Source organism: Leopardus geoffroyi, chromosome A2, assembly GCF_018350155.1.
Source record: "Leopardus geoffroyi isolate Oge1 chromosome A2, O.geoffroyi_Oge1_pat1.0, whole genome shotgun sequence".
In the NCBI taxonomy this organism is placed as follows: domain Eukaryota; kingdom Metazoa; phylum Chordata; class Mammalia; order Carnivora; family Felidae; genus Leopardus; species Leopardus geoffroyi.
The window spans coordinates 13,515,306-13,529,738 of NC_059331.1; the positions used below are offsets into that span (position 1 = coordinate 13,515,306).

Consider the following 14,433-nt stretch of genomic DNA (forward strand, 5'->3'; position numbering starts at 1 on the left):
ATAACGACCTCGTTTGACTAATCTTAATTTATGTAAGCATTTTTTTAAAAGGTCAGTTAAAGGGCATCCGGGTGGCTCAGTTGGTGAAGCATCCGACTTCTGCTCAGGTCGTGATTTCACGGTTCGTGAGTTCGAGACCCGCTCCAGGCTCCTCACTCACTCTCCCTCTCTCTCTGCCCCTCACTCACTCACGTTCTCTCTCTAAAATAAGTAAGATAAATAAATAAAATAAAAAGCCAATTAAATAGAGCTCTTTGACAATTTTTAGCAATAGTTCTGGAGGTAGAAAAATGCCACATAAACACAGAGACAGATACAATCAGAGATCTTATAGCTCCTATTTTTAAATTTTAGCCATGACACAGGTACAGGAATAACAAAACTCACATGTTTGAAAAAAAATAGTTCAGGGGATGCCCAGCTGGCTGAGTCAGTGGAGCGTGTGACTCTTGATCTTGGGGCTGTGAGTTCAGACCCCACACAGGCATGGAGCTTACTTAAAAAAAAAAAAAAAAAAAGTTAAATTAAAAAATAGATTTAAAAATAAAATTATTTTAATAGTTGACTCCAAACTATGTTTCTGGCAGATGGAACGAGTTACTAATATTTGCAAAGAAGATTTTTAAGAGATTTCACATGCCGGTTTGTTCCCAAGTGGCCCTCTGAGTATATATTTCCATTTTAGCTTAGGAGAGAAGGCTTTGAAAGTAGTTCCTAACAGCCTCAGAATATCAGCCTCCTTAGGCCAATTTCTGTCCATCGAGTTCCTTTAAGAATAATAATAATGAAGGGGCGCCTGGGTGGCGCAGTCGGTTAAGCGTCCGACTTCAGCCAGGTCACGATCTCGCGGTCTGTGAGTTCGAGCCCCGCGTCGGGCTCTGGGCTGATGGCTCGGAGTCTGGAGCCTGTTTCCGATTGTGTCTCCCTCTCTCTCTGCCCCTCCCCCGTTCATGCTCTGTCTCTCTCTGTCCCAAAAATAAATAAACGTTGAAAAAAAAAAAAAAAAGAATAATAATAATGAAAAAAAAAAAAAGTCCTTTTAAATATCTTATCAGGCTTCAGCTCAGACAAACAGTAAATTTTTCTGGCGGTATTGAAATCTTATTATTATTTTTTTAAACAGAAGCATACCTGTTCCAAGTGATTCAAAACCCAAACCCGGAGGCGCCTGGGTGGTTCAGTCGGTTAAGCGTCCGACTTCAGCTCAGATCATGATCTCTCAGCTCGTGGGTTCGAGCCCTGTGTCAGGCTCTGTGCTGACAGCTCAGAGCCTGGAGCCTGCCTCGTATTCTGTGTGTGTATGTCTCTCTCTCTGCCCCTCCTCCGTTCGCTGTCTCTCAAAAAATGAATAAACGTAGGGGCACCTGGGTGGCTCAGTCGGTTAAGCGGCCGACTTCGGCTCAGGTCATGATCTCGCGGTCAGTGAGTTCAAGCCCCGCGTTGGGCTCTGTGCTGACAGCTCAGAACCTGGAGCCTGTTCCAGATTCTGTGTCTCCCTCTCTCTGACCCTCCCCGTTCATGCTCTGTCTCTCTCTGTCTCAAAAATAAATAAACGTTAAAAAAAAATAAAATAAAATAAAAATAAATAAAAATAAATGAATAAACGTCAAAAAAAAAAAATCAAAACCCAAACCAAAGCCTTTTATGACCTAACCAGGGACATAAGAGGTGTCCCCAAGGAGGGCACAAAAGCTCATTCTTCCCAAGATCCAGAGCCACTCTCAAAGACAGCCAACAGGACAGACATTCTCCAGAGAGCTGGCAACGACCCTAACCACAAATGGGGTGCGACCCACGTTTCTGGCTGGCCCTTGACATGTTCTCAGGGCTCCTAACCTGATGGTTGGTCCCCTGCAGCACCCAGACCTGACAACAGGCAGGCAGAAAGCCAAGCCAAGCTTTCAGCCCACAAAAGGGGACAAACAGGAAAACAACAGCTGGGAGGGAGGGATTAACAAGCGGGTACCCAAAACCAGAAAATTTTTGAAGTTTATTTTTATTATTGATTTTTTTTGAAACAGACAGATACAGAGCAAGCGGAGGAGAGACAGAGAGAGGGAGACAGAGGATCGCAAGAGGGCTCCAGGCAATCAGAGCAGAGCTGAACTGAACGTGGGGCCCGAACCGGGAGATCATGACCAGAGCCAAAACTGAGATACTTAACCGACTAAGGCCTCGCCAGGCGCCCTTCAAAACCAAATTTACAAGAGTCACGCAGAATCCAAAGAACTAGTCCTTCCGAATGCTTTCCTCTCGCCAATAGGAACCCAGAAGGGAACAAAGAGAAATTTTTACCATCCTCTCCCCACCAGGCACTAGAGCCAGAGATCCAGAAGGCAAATGAGGTAAGAAATCTTACCTACTGCTGGCTTCATCAGGCCCCAGGACCTCCCAACTGCAGACTCCAGAGCCAACGGAGTCCCAGCCAATGTTATACCGTCCTCCTTACTAAGCAGGACAGCCTCCGGCTGAGACTAACACCAGGCAGATTAAAAGCATGTGGATTTTATTTACACACACGTGGGAGCCCTTATGAGAAAAAGGAAGACTCGAGAAATAATTAGGCCCAAGTGCTTCTTTACTAGGTTGAACACAGGGAGGCAATGATGGAAAAGCAACTAAAGTATATAGGGATGAGCCGCTCAGACGCCCTTTTCTTTGAAATTATTCATTGATCTCCCATTGTCTCTCAGCCAGCAACTAGGAATCTTCCGATAGAAATTATCAAATGGTCAGACCATAAAGCCAGATTCCCAGACTCTTACACCCCCAATGCAGGTGACAATATCCATCATAAAGGCATCAAAAGCAAAGCACACATCTATAGAGAGGAGAACAAAGGCGAGAACAATAAACAGTGAAATTATCTTACCCCTTGGGAATCATCACAACTTTAGCCACCATGAAATGTACTTGTCTATTGACAAAGCCTACCTGACTCTGTCCTGTGAACAGTGTGATGTTTTCCCCACCTTTGGGCCATTTTGGAGGTTTTTCCACCAAGATGCAGTAAAATCTAGTGCCTGGAATACGAGGCTGTGGCACTTGACAGCAATAGGGAGTGCCAAAGGACAATTTTCCAAAAAAAAAAAAAAAAAAAAAAAAAAAAAAAAGGTAAAATCACAACTCTCCTACAGATAAAAAAAAAATGAGCACATGTTAAAAATTATTAACTCATTTTTTTTTAAGCACGGGAAATTGTACATTTTTTAATGTTTTTATTTTATTTTATTTTTGAGAGAGAGAGACAGAGTGCAAGTGGGGAAGGGGCAGAGAGAGAGAGAGAGGAAGACACAGAACCTGAAGCAGGCTCCAGGCTCTGAGCCGAGCTGCCAGCACAGAGCCTGACTTGGGCCTGACTCTGGGCGGGAACTCACAGACCATGCGATCATGACCTGAGCTGAAGTCAGACACTCAACCGACTGAGCCACCCAGGCGCCCCATCTTAACTCATTATTAATGAGGAGAACCGGTCAGATGTTAAAACCATTTCAGAGGGGATCCAAACAAGAAGCAAATTAGGAATAGTAAAATAAATGTGCAAATTAATGGAACAAAGATTAGGGGAAGTGTCTCTCCACCTGGCTGAATTCATTTGCATGTCTCGAAGCAAAAATTATTTTTCCCTGTAATCATGTAACTACAGAGTTTATAAAAAGTCTTCCATAGAAATCAAAATCAGAAACCCCTGAAGGGTTTAAAAAACATTTTTTTTAATTTAGATTTTATTTTTAAGTAATCTCCACAAAGTGGGGCTCAAACTCACAACCCGAAGTTCGAGAGCCATACGCTCCACCAACTGAGCCAGCCAGCACCCCAATAATTTTTTTATTGTATAGGGGCATATAGCAAAATAATTTAGTTGTTGCAGACCACAGTCTTTGTTGCAACTCCTCATTGTAGTGAGGGTAGACAATACAGAAACAGAATGAGCATGTCTCTGTTCCAATAGAATTTTATTTACGGATCCAGAAATTTGATTTTCGTGTAATTCTCATGTTACGGAATCTTATTTTGATTTGTTTCCCCAACCATTTGTAAAGTGAGAAAAGGAGGTGAAAAGGAACTGAAAAGGAACAAAGGCTTTAATCCGGGGTCCCAGAATCACACTTCAGGAAGCACAGATTCCTGAGTAACCAGAAAAGTGTCCCTCTCATGTGGGGAAGCAAACGGATTTTATGAGAAAGAAGAAAACGGTAATTACATGATTTAGATAAAGGAGGGGAAAAAAAAAAAAAAAAAAACCCTGCTAATTTGGTGCTGACCAGTTGAGTCACTTCTGATTACTGTTATTTTATTGGTGCGATCAAATGAAACTGTCCCTGGTATTTATTAATTTACTTTCTCCATATGATCCGAATGCCAATTACTCTTAAAAATTTTATGAGCAACTGCTTGTAAAACGATTGCTGTCCAGCCCAGCTCAAGAGTTCATTAGTTGCAAAGTAAAATGGAGCTTCAAAACGGATTCTCTCGGGTCCAGAAATTTTATTTCAACTATTTCACACACTTAAAAAAAATGTAAGAAACATTTTTAGCTCGTGAGCCTCACAAAAACAGCAATAGGATTTGGCCCACAGGCCACAGTTTGCGACACCCTGGCTCCTTCTAAGCCACAGCTTTCCACTGAAACTCCTCTATTTTCCCCTACAGGAACACGGGAGGTAAAATAGGGATATAATTGTTTGTATAACTGCTGGGAAATAAATTAATGCATGTAATGTGCCCAGAACGGTGCCTAACGTTTTAATTGTTATTATTCTGGAACTGAGGTCAGATACCCAGCTAAAGTCAGGACCAAGGTCAATGTCCGGATCAGCCTCCAACTGGGCCGCGCGCGTATCAGAACTGTATCTCTCCCCCAGTTCCGTGAGTCTCTGCGGGCTTAGACTTCTGCCGCGGGAGCGGTCGTGGTCACGGGTCGCACTCCTTCTCAGGAATTCCGGGAGAATCTGAGAACCTGGAGGGCAACTAAAAATGAGAACAAAATTGACCATCTCAACACAGGAGGCGGGACAATCGGCAGTGATTCGCCGGCATAACGCTAGTCTGTGATTGGTCAGTGCAGTAGTGGGCTGGTCGGTAAGAGTGTGGCGACGGCTGTCCATTGGTCGGCGCAGAAAGAGGCGGGGAAACGAGGGACAGTCAGCCTTTGATATGCGTGTTGCAGTGAGACGCCTATTTGCGATTGGTCCGTTAGGTGCGGAAGGCAACGACTGGCTTCATTCAGCGATCGGCCCGGGGATGGGATGCCGGTCTTTTATTGGCTAATACCTCTCGAGGCCCGCAAAATTGGGCGACCTGCGGTCAGTGATTGACTGGCGAGGACTGGGGCGGGCGTGCAGAAAGCGAAGACAGAGTGCGATTGGCCAGCACCGGGAGGGCGGCGATCCCGGCGCGGGTTCCAGAGTAGCGGCGGGCTATGGCTTCCGGCGGCAGGCGCTGGCTGCGCGGTCTGTGGGCCGTGGGGCAGCCCCTGTTCCAAGGTCGTGCGCTGCTCGTCACCAACACGCTGGGCTGCGGTGCTCTCATGGCGGCCGGGGACGGCGTGCGCCAATCCTGGGAGGTCCGCGCCCGTCCTGGCCAGAAATTCGACCCGCGGCGCTCAGGTGAGGAGGCCGGCGCTATACTGGCCCCTGGCCCCGGAGGATCTTTGGCCCCAACCTCAGATTTGGAGATCCCTGACCCGTGGCCCTAATTCCCGGCAGGACCCTTGGCCTTGGCGTGCACCCGAGACCCTCAAAACCCACCCTCGGGTCTCCACCTCGGGGTCTCTGTCCCGTCCCCACTCCAGGTCTCCCATCTCCTCCTACTGCCTGGTCCCTGCCTCCTCCCACATCCAGTTTCTGTCCACTTCCACCCGCCAGGCCTCGTCCCCACTCATCCCCTTGTCAGCTTCCCTCCCTTCTGCACAGAGACCAAACCGCACCCAGGGTAGTCGAGAGCTCAGCCTCCGGACCCAGTCAGCCTGGGATTGTGCCCTGGCCCCACGCTTCCCAACCCGCCGTGCCTGTTTCCTCGTCCGGAGAGCAGGGCAGCGGTAGAACCTGCTCAGAGGGTGGTGAAGGGGATGAGAGAAAACGGGAGAGGAGCCACTGGGACGGTGCCTGACAGTGGGGCTTGTAATGGAAGATCGTACGGCTGGGCTCAGGGAGAACTTCAGGTTAATCAGGGAGGGAGGTTAACCAGGGAGGGAATGGATGGGGGGATTTGCTTGCCTGACGTGCCCTACCCCCCCCCCCCCCCCCCCCCCCCGCCTCCCCGACTCTTGGACTGCTCTCAGCTAGCATGTTTGCAGTGGGCTGCAGTATGGGCCCCTTCCTGCACTACTGGTACCTCTGGCTGGACCACCTGCTCCCAGCGTCCGGCCTCCGTGGCCTCCCAAACGTCCTCAAGAAGGTCCTCATCGACCAGCTGGTGGCCTCTCCCATGCTAGGCGTCTGGTACTTCTTAGGTAAGGAGCCTTGTGAGCTTGGGCTTTGCCCCTCCATACCTCAGGAGGGGCATAGCCAGCTTTGTGTTAAGAAGGATGCTGAGGTGCCTTTCTGATGTGCTCTTCTGTGAGTGGCTCGGGCCTGGGTGCCGTGTCCCAGTGGTAACAGGACAGACCCGTCGGGGGCAGGTATGAACGGCAGAATCAGACAATGATCCTTAGTGTAGGAGGGATGAGGACAGGATCAGGTGGGCCCAAGGCAATGGTTGGGAGGGCTGCCCAAAGGAGAGGACACTCAGCTGAGACCTGAAGGAGCCAGCAGGCATGAAGAACTGCCTGTGTAAAGGCCCTGGGGCTGAAGGAAGAGTTGCTGAGGCTGGGGTTGATGTTGATGGGGTGCAGGGGGTTGATGTTGATGGGGTGCAGTCATCCAGCCCTTGACTCTAGGATAAGTTTCCCCCATCCTCCCCACCCCTTCCCCCCAGGCTGTTTCCTCTGTGAAAGGCAGGAAATAAAACAGCCTCAGGAAGGGTGCATTTTCATCCTTTGGGGTGCGTGTTTATTTATAACCTCTCCCTCACTGGGACCGACTTGTTCTCCGCCCCAGCCACTCTGCTGCGTGCGGCGCTTCCCACCACAAGGCTTTTAAAACATGGTCTGCCTGCCGGGGACACTGGCCTTCAGGGCTCCTGCCCCATCTACTCTATCACCGGTACTCCCCAGCCTCTGACACTCCCATTTTTTGGTTTCCTTCCCAGGCCTTGGCTGCCTGGAGGGCCAAACCCTGGATGAGAGCTGCCAGGAGCTGCGGGACAAGTTCTGGGAATTCTACAAGGTGGGCAACGCCCACCCCCTCGGGCCCCGCCCTTCCCTCCCCACCACGCCCTCAAGGCCCTGCCCCTGACCACACTCCGCCCCTCCCCTCAGGCCGACTGGTGCGTTTGGCCAGCCGCGCAGCTGGTGAACTTTCTCTTCGTGCCCAGCCAGTTCCGAGTCACCTACATCAATGGCCTGACGCTGGGCTGGGACACGTACCTCTCCTACCTGAAGTACCGGGTGAGCACGGTGGGTGCACCAGGCACCCAGGGGACTCCTCAGGGGCCACATGTGTGAACCCCCAACGGCAACGCATCTGCACTCCACCGTGAGGTCCTCCTGTGCCTGTGACAGTCCACAAACCACAGTAGGTGGGTGGGGAGCTGATCACCAGCAGGGTAAAGACCGAGCCCCTCTCTGCTGTTTGATGTGACCTTGGCCAGGTCCCTGCTGAGTCTTTCCCGCAAGATTGAGCCCAGCCACAAGACTGGAGGATGAGGGCTCACTTGGCGACGAGGAGTCCAGAGGGTGTGTGACCAGACCTTCTTGCACGGACGGACCCTGGGCCCAAGGTGGGGACACAGCCCATGCCCTTAGAGCAGGGCCGAGCCTGGAGTTGACCTCCAGAATCTGGGGCCTTAGGCGGGGCCGAGTGGCCTCCAGTATCCTGCTCGGGTCACGGGCTGTGGAAATTCTATTAAATTATCTTGTCATTGAAATTGCTGTGGATGACCAAGGCCACCGTTGGCAGGCCGGCACTCATAGGGACATGGCGTCATCCATTCACTTTATTGGGTGTGTGTAGTGTGGTCATGACATCTCCTGGGGATCTGAGGGGCACGTTTGACACTCATGACGTCCGAGCAGGTCTGGTGTTTCGGGGGGGTCCCAGGGTGGCGAGTACCCACAGCAGCCCTCACCTCTAAAAAAGGGTAAAACTTTGGGGGTGAGGAGCCAGGTGGGTCACTGCCTGGCTCTGATCCACCCCATGGTCCATGCTGAGACCCCCCCCCCCCCCCGCAGTGGCCTTGGCCCGGCGAGTCACAGCCAAGAGGCTGGCCAACCAGACTACCTCCCATCACCCAATGAGCCTGCCCTGGGGTGTCATCGGGCCCCCTCTTCAAAACCAGTAACTCTCGATGGGGGGTGAATTTTAAAAAAGGTGGGGTCTTGAGAGGAGGGGAAGCGGTGAGTTCACAGGGCCACGACACGCCACGGCAGAGTGGGGACAGGGCTGTATGTACAGGGTGGGACGTGGGATGGGCAGGGAGCCCGTGCCCCTGGGGGACATCTCCAATAAATAAATAAATAACTACAATAATAAATAAGGGTGAGGGGCCAAGTGGGGGCAGAGGTCTCGCGCCCTCGGCCAGTGGGGGCTGGATCAGGCCCGGGGGGTGGGGAGGGCGGGGGTGGGGGCAGGGCAGCTCTCAGCAGGCGCAGTCCTGGTGCGGAGGCGCCTGCTGGTCCGTGAGCTGTGGGCCCTGCTTGGCACCCGTGACTGCAGGGTCGGCCGTGTCCAATGACTCGGACATCTTCTCACAGATGACGTCCACCAGGCGCTCAAAGGTCTGCTTGACATTAATGTTGTCCTTGGCGCTTGCCTCAAAGAACTCAAAGCCTGTGGTTTGGGAAGGGAGGGGTGAGGACCCTGGTCTTCTGCCTCCCAGAGCCCCTTCTCTGAGGGCAGGGAACATCTGGAGATCCCCAGTGCCGACCACCTGTCAAAGGCACCAACAAGCCCTCTAGGGAAGCAGCACTAGGCCGGGTGGGCCCTGTTGCTCATATTCCTTCCCGCACCCTCAGACTGTCCCTTCTGGTCTCCAGGCCCCTGGCAAGACCTACTTCCTTGCTCCCGCCGGCCGACCCAGCCTGTGCACTGACCCTGGCAGCATCTGACATTCCCATCCGCCCGTGCCCTCCCCCGCTTACGTACCCTCTGGTTCCCTGCGGCCTCTCCGGAGGATCCGTGTGGTTCGGACCCTGCACGATCGGCCACGTTTCCTCCAAGTGGCCCCCGTGGTCCCGCCGTGTGAAATGACTCACCAAAACACCCACGATCTCCCCCACCTGTGGCCTTTGCCTAAGTTGTTCCCTCTGCCCGAGAGAGCACCCTTTGCTCAAGCACCAGATCCAGTGCCTTCCTGCAGGTCTTCCCTACTCCAGGCAGAGCTTGCCCCCCTCCCCAGGCACTCCCCCAGCCCAGCCCCCCGTAAAATGAGGTCCTTCAGGCCCAGCAACCCGACAGGAGGCCGGGCAGCGAGGGGATCCGAATGAATCAGTAACTCCCTGCCTGGTGAACTCCTATGCATCCATCAAGATCCCTCTCACGGCTCCTGGATCAGGGCCATTTGCAGAAAGCGTGAATTGTCTGCATTCAAATCCAGGCCCTGTCCTGGCTCTGCCGTGAGATCTTGGACGCGTCCCCTCCCTTTCAGGGCCTCGCTGTCGCTTTCCTAGCCTGGAGGTGTGCGGCCCCACGAGGCACTCACCAAGGTGGTCAGCCAACTGCCGGCCACGTTCCGACGACACCACCCGTTCATCTTCCATGTCACACTTGTTCCCCACCAGCAGCACCTGGGCATTGTCCCATGAGTAGGTCTTGATCTGGGTCGACCTGGAGGAGGCGGTGACAGGTGGGGTCAGGGCTGGGAGGATCCTGCCTCCAGCGTCCTTTTGTTTCCTCCCTCCCTCACCCCACTCTAGTCCCCCACCTCCTGATTATTCCTTGAACTTGGCAGACTTGGTCCCTCCTTCCAGCCTGTGTCCTGCCAGGAACACGCTTCTGAGGCTCCCAGACCTTCGAAACCCCTTTCAAGCAGCCCTCCTTCCCAGATCCCTGTCCCCCAGAGAGAATTTCTCTCTCCTCTGCAAACTCAGAAATCTCCTTAAAACTTAGCATTACTTTGGACAGGAATGTAAACGTTTATATCCTTTCACCTATGAGAACTGTCCTATTCTCTGCCCCCGCCCTGACTTTTTCTCTCTACATATTTCATAGTTCATTCTTCCATCTGAAATGAAACCCTTTTTTTTCCCCCTTAGTTCGAGCCAATGCTACCAAGCTTTAATGATTACGGACTGACAGCAGGTCTGAGAATCTAGTATTGTATTTACATTTCTGCCAGGGCAGCTGGGGCTTCGCATCAAACCCAGTTCTGAAGACAGTCTGCGAGGGGATGGGGTGTGCTCACCAGTCCTGCACGGCGTTGAAGGACTCCTCGTTGGTAATGTCGTACATGAGGATAAAGCCCATGGCACCCCGGTAGTAGGCCGTGGTGATGGTCCGGTATCGCTCTTGCCCTGCTGTGTCCTGGGGAAGAAAAGAAGGGGTCAGAGAGGACCCACACATAAGCTCCTCAGAATGGAAATAAGCCCTGAGGTTGTCCAGCCCAGCCCCCCTGGGGACCAGAGGTGGCTCAGGGAAAGCAGACTGGCCACGTACATCGTGCTCCATCGTCCTCCAGAGGCAGGCACCTACAGAATCATTCCATCACTCCTTCAACATACCTGGGCATTGACCTGTGCCACACCCTGTGCGGGGCACTGGGGGCACAGCCGTTAACAAAATGGACAAAAATCACTGCCTTGTGAAACTGACAACCCGGGATAGGAAACAGACGATAAACACATAGAAGAAAACGTATCCTATGTTGGAGGGTGATAAAGACCGAGGAGAAAGATAAAGTTGGACAAGGAAGGACAGGCAGTGCAGGCGAGGGTATGGTTTTAAAAGCTGAAGGAGGGGCGCCTGGGTGGCGCAGTCGGTTAAGCGTCCGACTTCGGCTCAGGTCACGATCTCACGGTCCGTGAGTTCGAGCCCCGCGTCGGGCTCTGTGCTGACGGCTCAGAGCCTGGAGCCTGTTTCCGATTCTGTGTCTCCCTCTCTCTCTGCTCCTCCCCCGTTCATGCTGTCTCTCTCTGTCTCAAAAATAAATAAACGTTAAAAGCTGAAGGAAAGGAGGAGGGACCCATGTGGGGATCAAGGGAGAGACAATCCAGGCAACAGGCACAGCCCAGGCAACGGTCCTGAAGAGGGTCTGTGCCTGGAACATCTGAGGAACGGTAAGGAGGCGGAGGTGGAAGGAGACCGACCAGGCAGGGGCTCCCAGACTGGGGGTGAGGGGGGTACTCCTAAGCCAGGGGACAGGTATGGGTTTTACCCTGAGTGAGGTAGGGGCCATGGGAAAGCAAGAAGCAGAGAAGGGAAGGCTCTGACTTGGGATTTAACAGGTTCCCTCAGGCCTCTATGGGGTTAAGGGAGGTGACCAGTAGACCCCTGGGAAAGTGCCTGCTCCTGTCCCAGGGAACGAGGTTGGGGGGCCAAGATCCAGCTGAAACCGAATACAGACTCCTATGAAAGAGCTTAAAGATGGGGAAACTGAGGCACCAAGCCAAGTGATGCTCTTGACAATAGCAAGGCATAGGAAAGGACCCAGCATTTGCTCCTTCCCCACACCCAGAGAGCAGTGATTAGGCACCCATGGGAGAACAACAGCACTCTATTCTGGGCCTCTAGCCCCCGGGTACACAGGAGGCACCTGATAAATGCCCAGTGTGTGAATGAATGAAGGAATCCAGACAGGGAACAGACAAAGCTGGGGCTGCTTTTCTGGGAAGGGAAAGTGAGAGACAGGAGCTCCCCAGCTGGACCCACCCAGATCTGCAGCTTGATCCTCTTGTCGTTGCGGTAGATGGTCTTGACCTTGAAGTCTATGCCCACAGTGCTGACAAAAGCAGGCGTGAAGGAATCGTCTGCATAGCGGAATAGGAAAGACGTCTTGCCCACGCTGCTGTTGCCAATGATGAGGATCTTGAACATGTAGTCGAAGTTCTGGTCCGAGGACTCCTTCTGCCCATAGCGTGAGTCTGTGGCGGACGCCATCTGGGTGTGTGGGGTGTAGGTGAGGTTGAGGAGTCCCCTTCCACCACCAACTGCCTAAGCCCCAGGCACAGGGTGCAGAGAACTCCAGAGCTCTTGAGGGGGACTAGTGTTTTGAGATTACCCTTATCTCATTAGAAGCCCCAGTGCTAATGGTGGGGCCGTGGCAAAGGACGGCAGTGACCTTGAAAGGCCGGAAGTGTCAGAGGAGGAGCTCAGAGAGGTGGGGGTAGGGACACCCCAGCAAGCCCGTCCAGCACGCCCTCGGCCCAGGTCCCAGGTCCGACTGTAATCCTAAACCCTAAGGCTAGGTGGGTAGGGGTGACTGCGGCCGGCCCCACCCCCCATCCATCATTCTGTTCCTCAGAACGGAGCTGCTCGGGCGCACGTGCACACGAGTGTACGATCCCGCGGGGATGCGAGTCGCAGCACCCCCTCCCCCTAGACTCCCAAGATAGGAGAGATCGGGCTAAAGCAGCTGGTCATGTGACAGGCACGGGGCGTGCACACGTTCACGTGCACGCAGCAGGGAACACAGCCGTACACGCGTGTGCACATGAGAGTCGAATACACTCGATGCACAGGAAAGAGACGCAGACACTTGTCTGCACACCAACACGCATATACAAATGTGACAAGCCCACCCGTGCGCAGGACGCCCTCCACCCATGCAGGCGTGTACACGTCACCCACGCGGGCACGCATTCCAGTGCACGTATGGACACGGCGTGCACGTACATCACAGTCCATGCGTCTCCTTCCACACGCGTGCAGCACGCACTCACGGGAGTCGGGACACCCACAGGGTCACACGAGCATACCCTGGTACATAAGCAAAAGGGTATGCACACAAACCCGCCGGCACAGGCGGGCGCGCACACGTGTGTTCACACCACGCGCACGCGCACGCACAGAACCTCCCGCGCGCAAAGCTTCCCGCAAGGCACTCGCCTCCCCTCCCCCTCCGCCGCAGAGGCCGAGGGTGGGGGGTGGGGGTGAGATTCCGGCAGGTAGGGGGAACCAGGGCCCTACCCTTACAAGGGCTGTGATCGCCGCACCCTTCTTCCCATTTGACCCTAGCCAACCTCGTCCCCTACCCCGCAAGCCCATCAGTCAAATGAAGGTTATGTAGGTGTTCGCTGAGGCGGCGAACCAGGCCGCCCGGGAACTCACCTTGCCCTGCACCGATGCGGTGGTGACCCTAGCGATGGCGACTTTTCGGCAGCTGTGGTGACAGGGCCCCCGTGAGTTGATATGGGGCTGCGCGACAGGGGCAGCGGCGGCGGCAGCAGCGGCTCAGGCCCCTGCAGTCCGCGGTGACGTCCTGCAAAGAGTGAGGCGGGGCCTCATATGCAGATGTAGCCGTGACGCCATCCTGGGGCGGAGCCGCGCTTGGAGAAGTAGCCCACTGACGCACACAGAGCCAGGGGGCGGGGCTCCCACGCAGATTAACCCACGAACGGGGCGGGGACCAGTGTGCTCAGCCAGTAGTGCGCGGGGGCGGTGCCTATCTGCTCCGCCCCCTGCTTGCGTCATGAAGGCGGGGGCGAGTGGCGTCCTGTCACTGGCTCAAGCTCCGGAGCGACGGACTGAATAGCCGATCAGAGATAATCACCTTTCTGCTCTTGTCCAATAATGGTTCCCATATGGTTGCAGGGATGAGAGGTTGAGGCCTTCCTTTGCTAAGCCTGGGTCTTCAGGGGGCGTTCCCGTTCCCCGCCCCCGCCCCCGCCCGCCTTTGGCCTGAGACTTCAGCGGACCGCGACCTCTTGTTAAAAACACTCTATTCCCAATTTCAGAAAAGAGGAGCAGACATCCGAGAGATGCTCCATGTCCCCTATTTATGGGGTTCAAAATAAGTACAAATGAAGAAAAAGCGGAGATAGGGGTCAAGAGAGACCAATTTCCGAGGTGTAAAATCCCCAAAGAGGACCGGGCTGGTAGATGCCCGATCCCGTTTCTGAGATGAAAAAGAAGAAAGAAGAAATAGGGATCAAGAGAACCACTTCCTAGAAAAGAAGGAAGGGGCTGACACTACAGGAACCCCTCCTCTCCCTGCGCCCCACTTTCCGGAGAAAAATTCGAAGACCGTGCTGAAGTGGGGCAGAGAAACGGCCTACCTCCTAAATGCCCAAAGCCTGCATTAAAAAAAAAAAAAAAAAAAAAACGAACAAGAAACCAGGAAACAGGGAGGGTCTGACCGAGGTTCAAAGACCCAGCCATAAAGATGGGGCTGGAAGATGCTTTACCCGTGCCTGGTCACTGACTTAGGGGACCCACTCCCTCCATCTGGGGAAAGAAG

At 53.5% G+C, this 14,433-nt stretch overlaps 2 protein-coding genes across 4 annotated transcripts; one reads left to right on the forward strand and one right to left on the reverse strand.

The window, feature by feature from the left end:
• Window positions 1-5,216: 5,216 nt before the first annotated feature.
• MPV17L2 (MPV17 mitochondrial inner membrane protein like 2) lies at window positions 5,217-7,968 on the forward strand. 3 transcript variants are annotated; one of them, XM_045496650.1, is made up of 5 exons: window positions 5,217-5,609; window positions 6,284-6,454; window positions 7,192-7,268; window positions 7,361-7,489; window positions 7,693-7,968. In XM_045496650.1, exons 1-5 carry the CDS (start codon window positions 5,423-5,425, stop codon window positions 7,720-7,722), a joined length of 594 nt encoding a protein of 197 aa, XP_045352606.1. In that variant the 5' UTR covers window positions 5,217-5,422; the 3' UTR covers window positions 7,723-7,968. The 3 variants fall into 3 exon arrangements, with proteins under 3 accessions (XP_045352606.1, XP_045352605.1, XP_045352604.1); XM_045496649.1 differs by having other exon boundaries at window positions 5,218-5,609; window positions 7,361-7,577; XM_045496648.1 differs by having other exon boundaries at window positions 5,219-5,609; window positions 7,361-7,968.
• Window positions 7,969-8,019: 51 nt separating this feature from the next.
• On the reverse strand, window positions 8,020-13,475 carry RAB3A (RAB3A, member RAS oncogene family). The gene is made up of 5 exons (XM_045496647.1): window positions 13,305-13,475; window positions 11,907-12,134; window positions 10,444-10,562; window positions 9,742-9,866; window positions 8,020-8,870 (listed from the first exon to the last, which is right to left on the reverse strand). Exons 2-5 carry the CDS (start codon window positions 12,132-12,134, stop codon window positions 8,680-8,682), a joined length of 663 nt encoding a protein of 220 aa, XP_045352603.1. The 5' UTR covers window positions 13,305-13,475; the 3' UTR covers window positions 8,020-8,679.
• Between the last annotated feature and the right edge of the window lie 958 nt (window positions 13,476-14,433).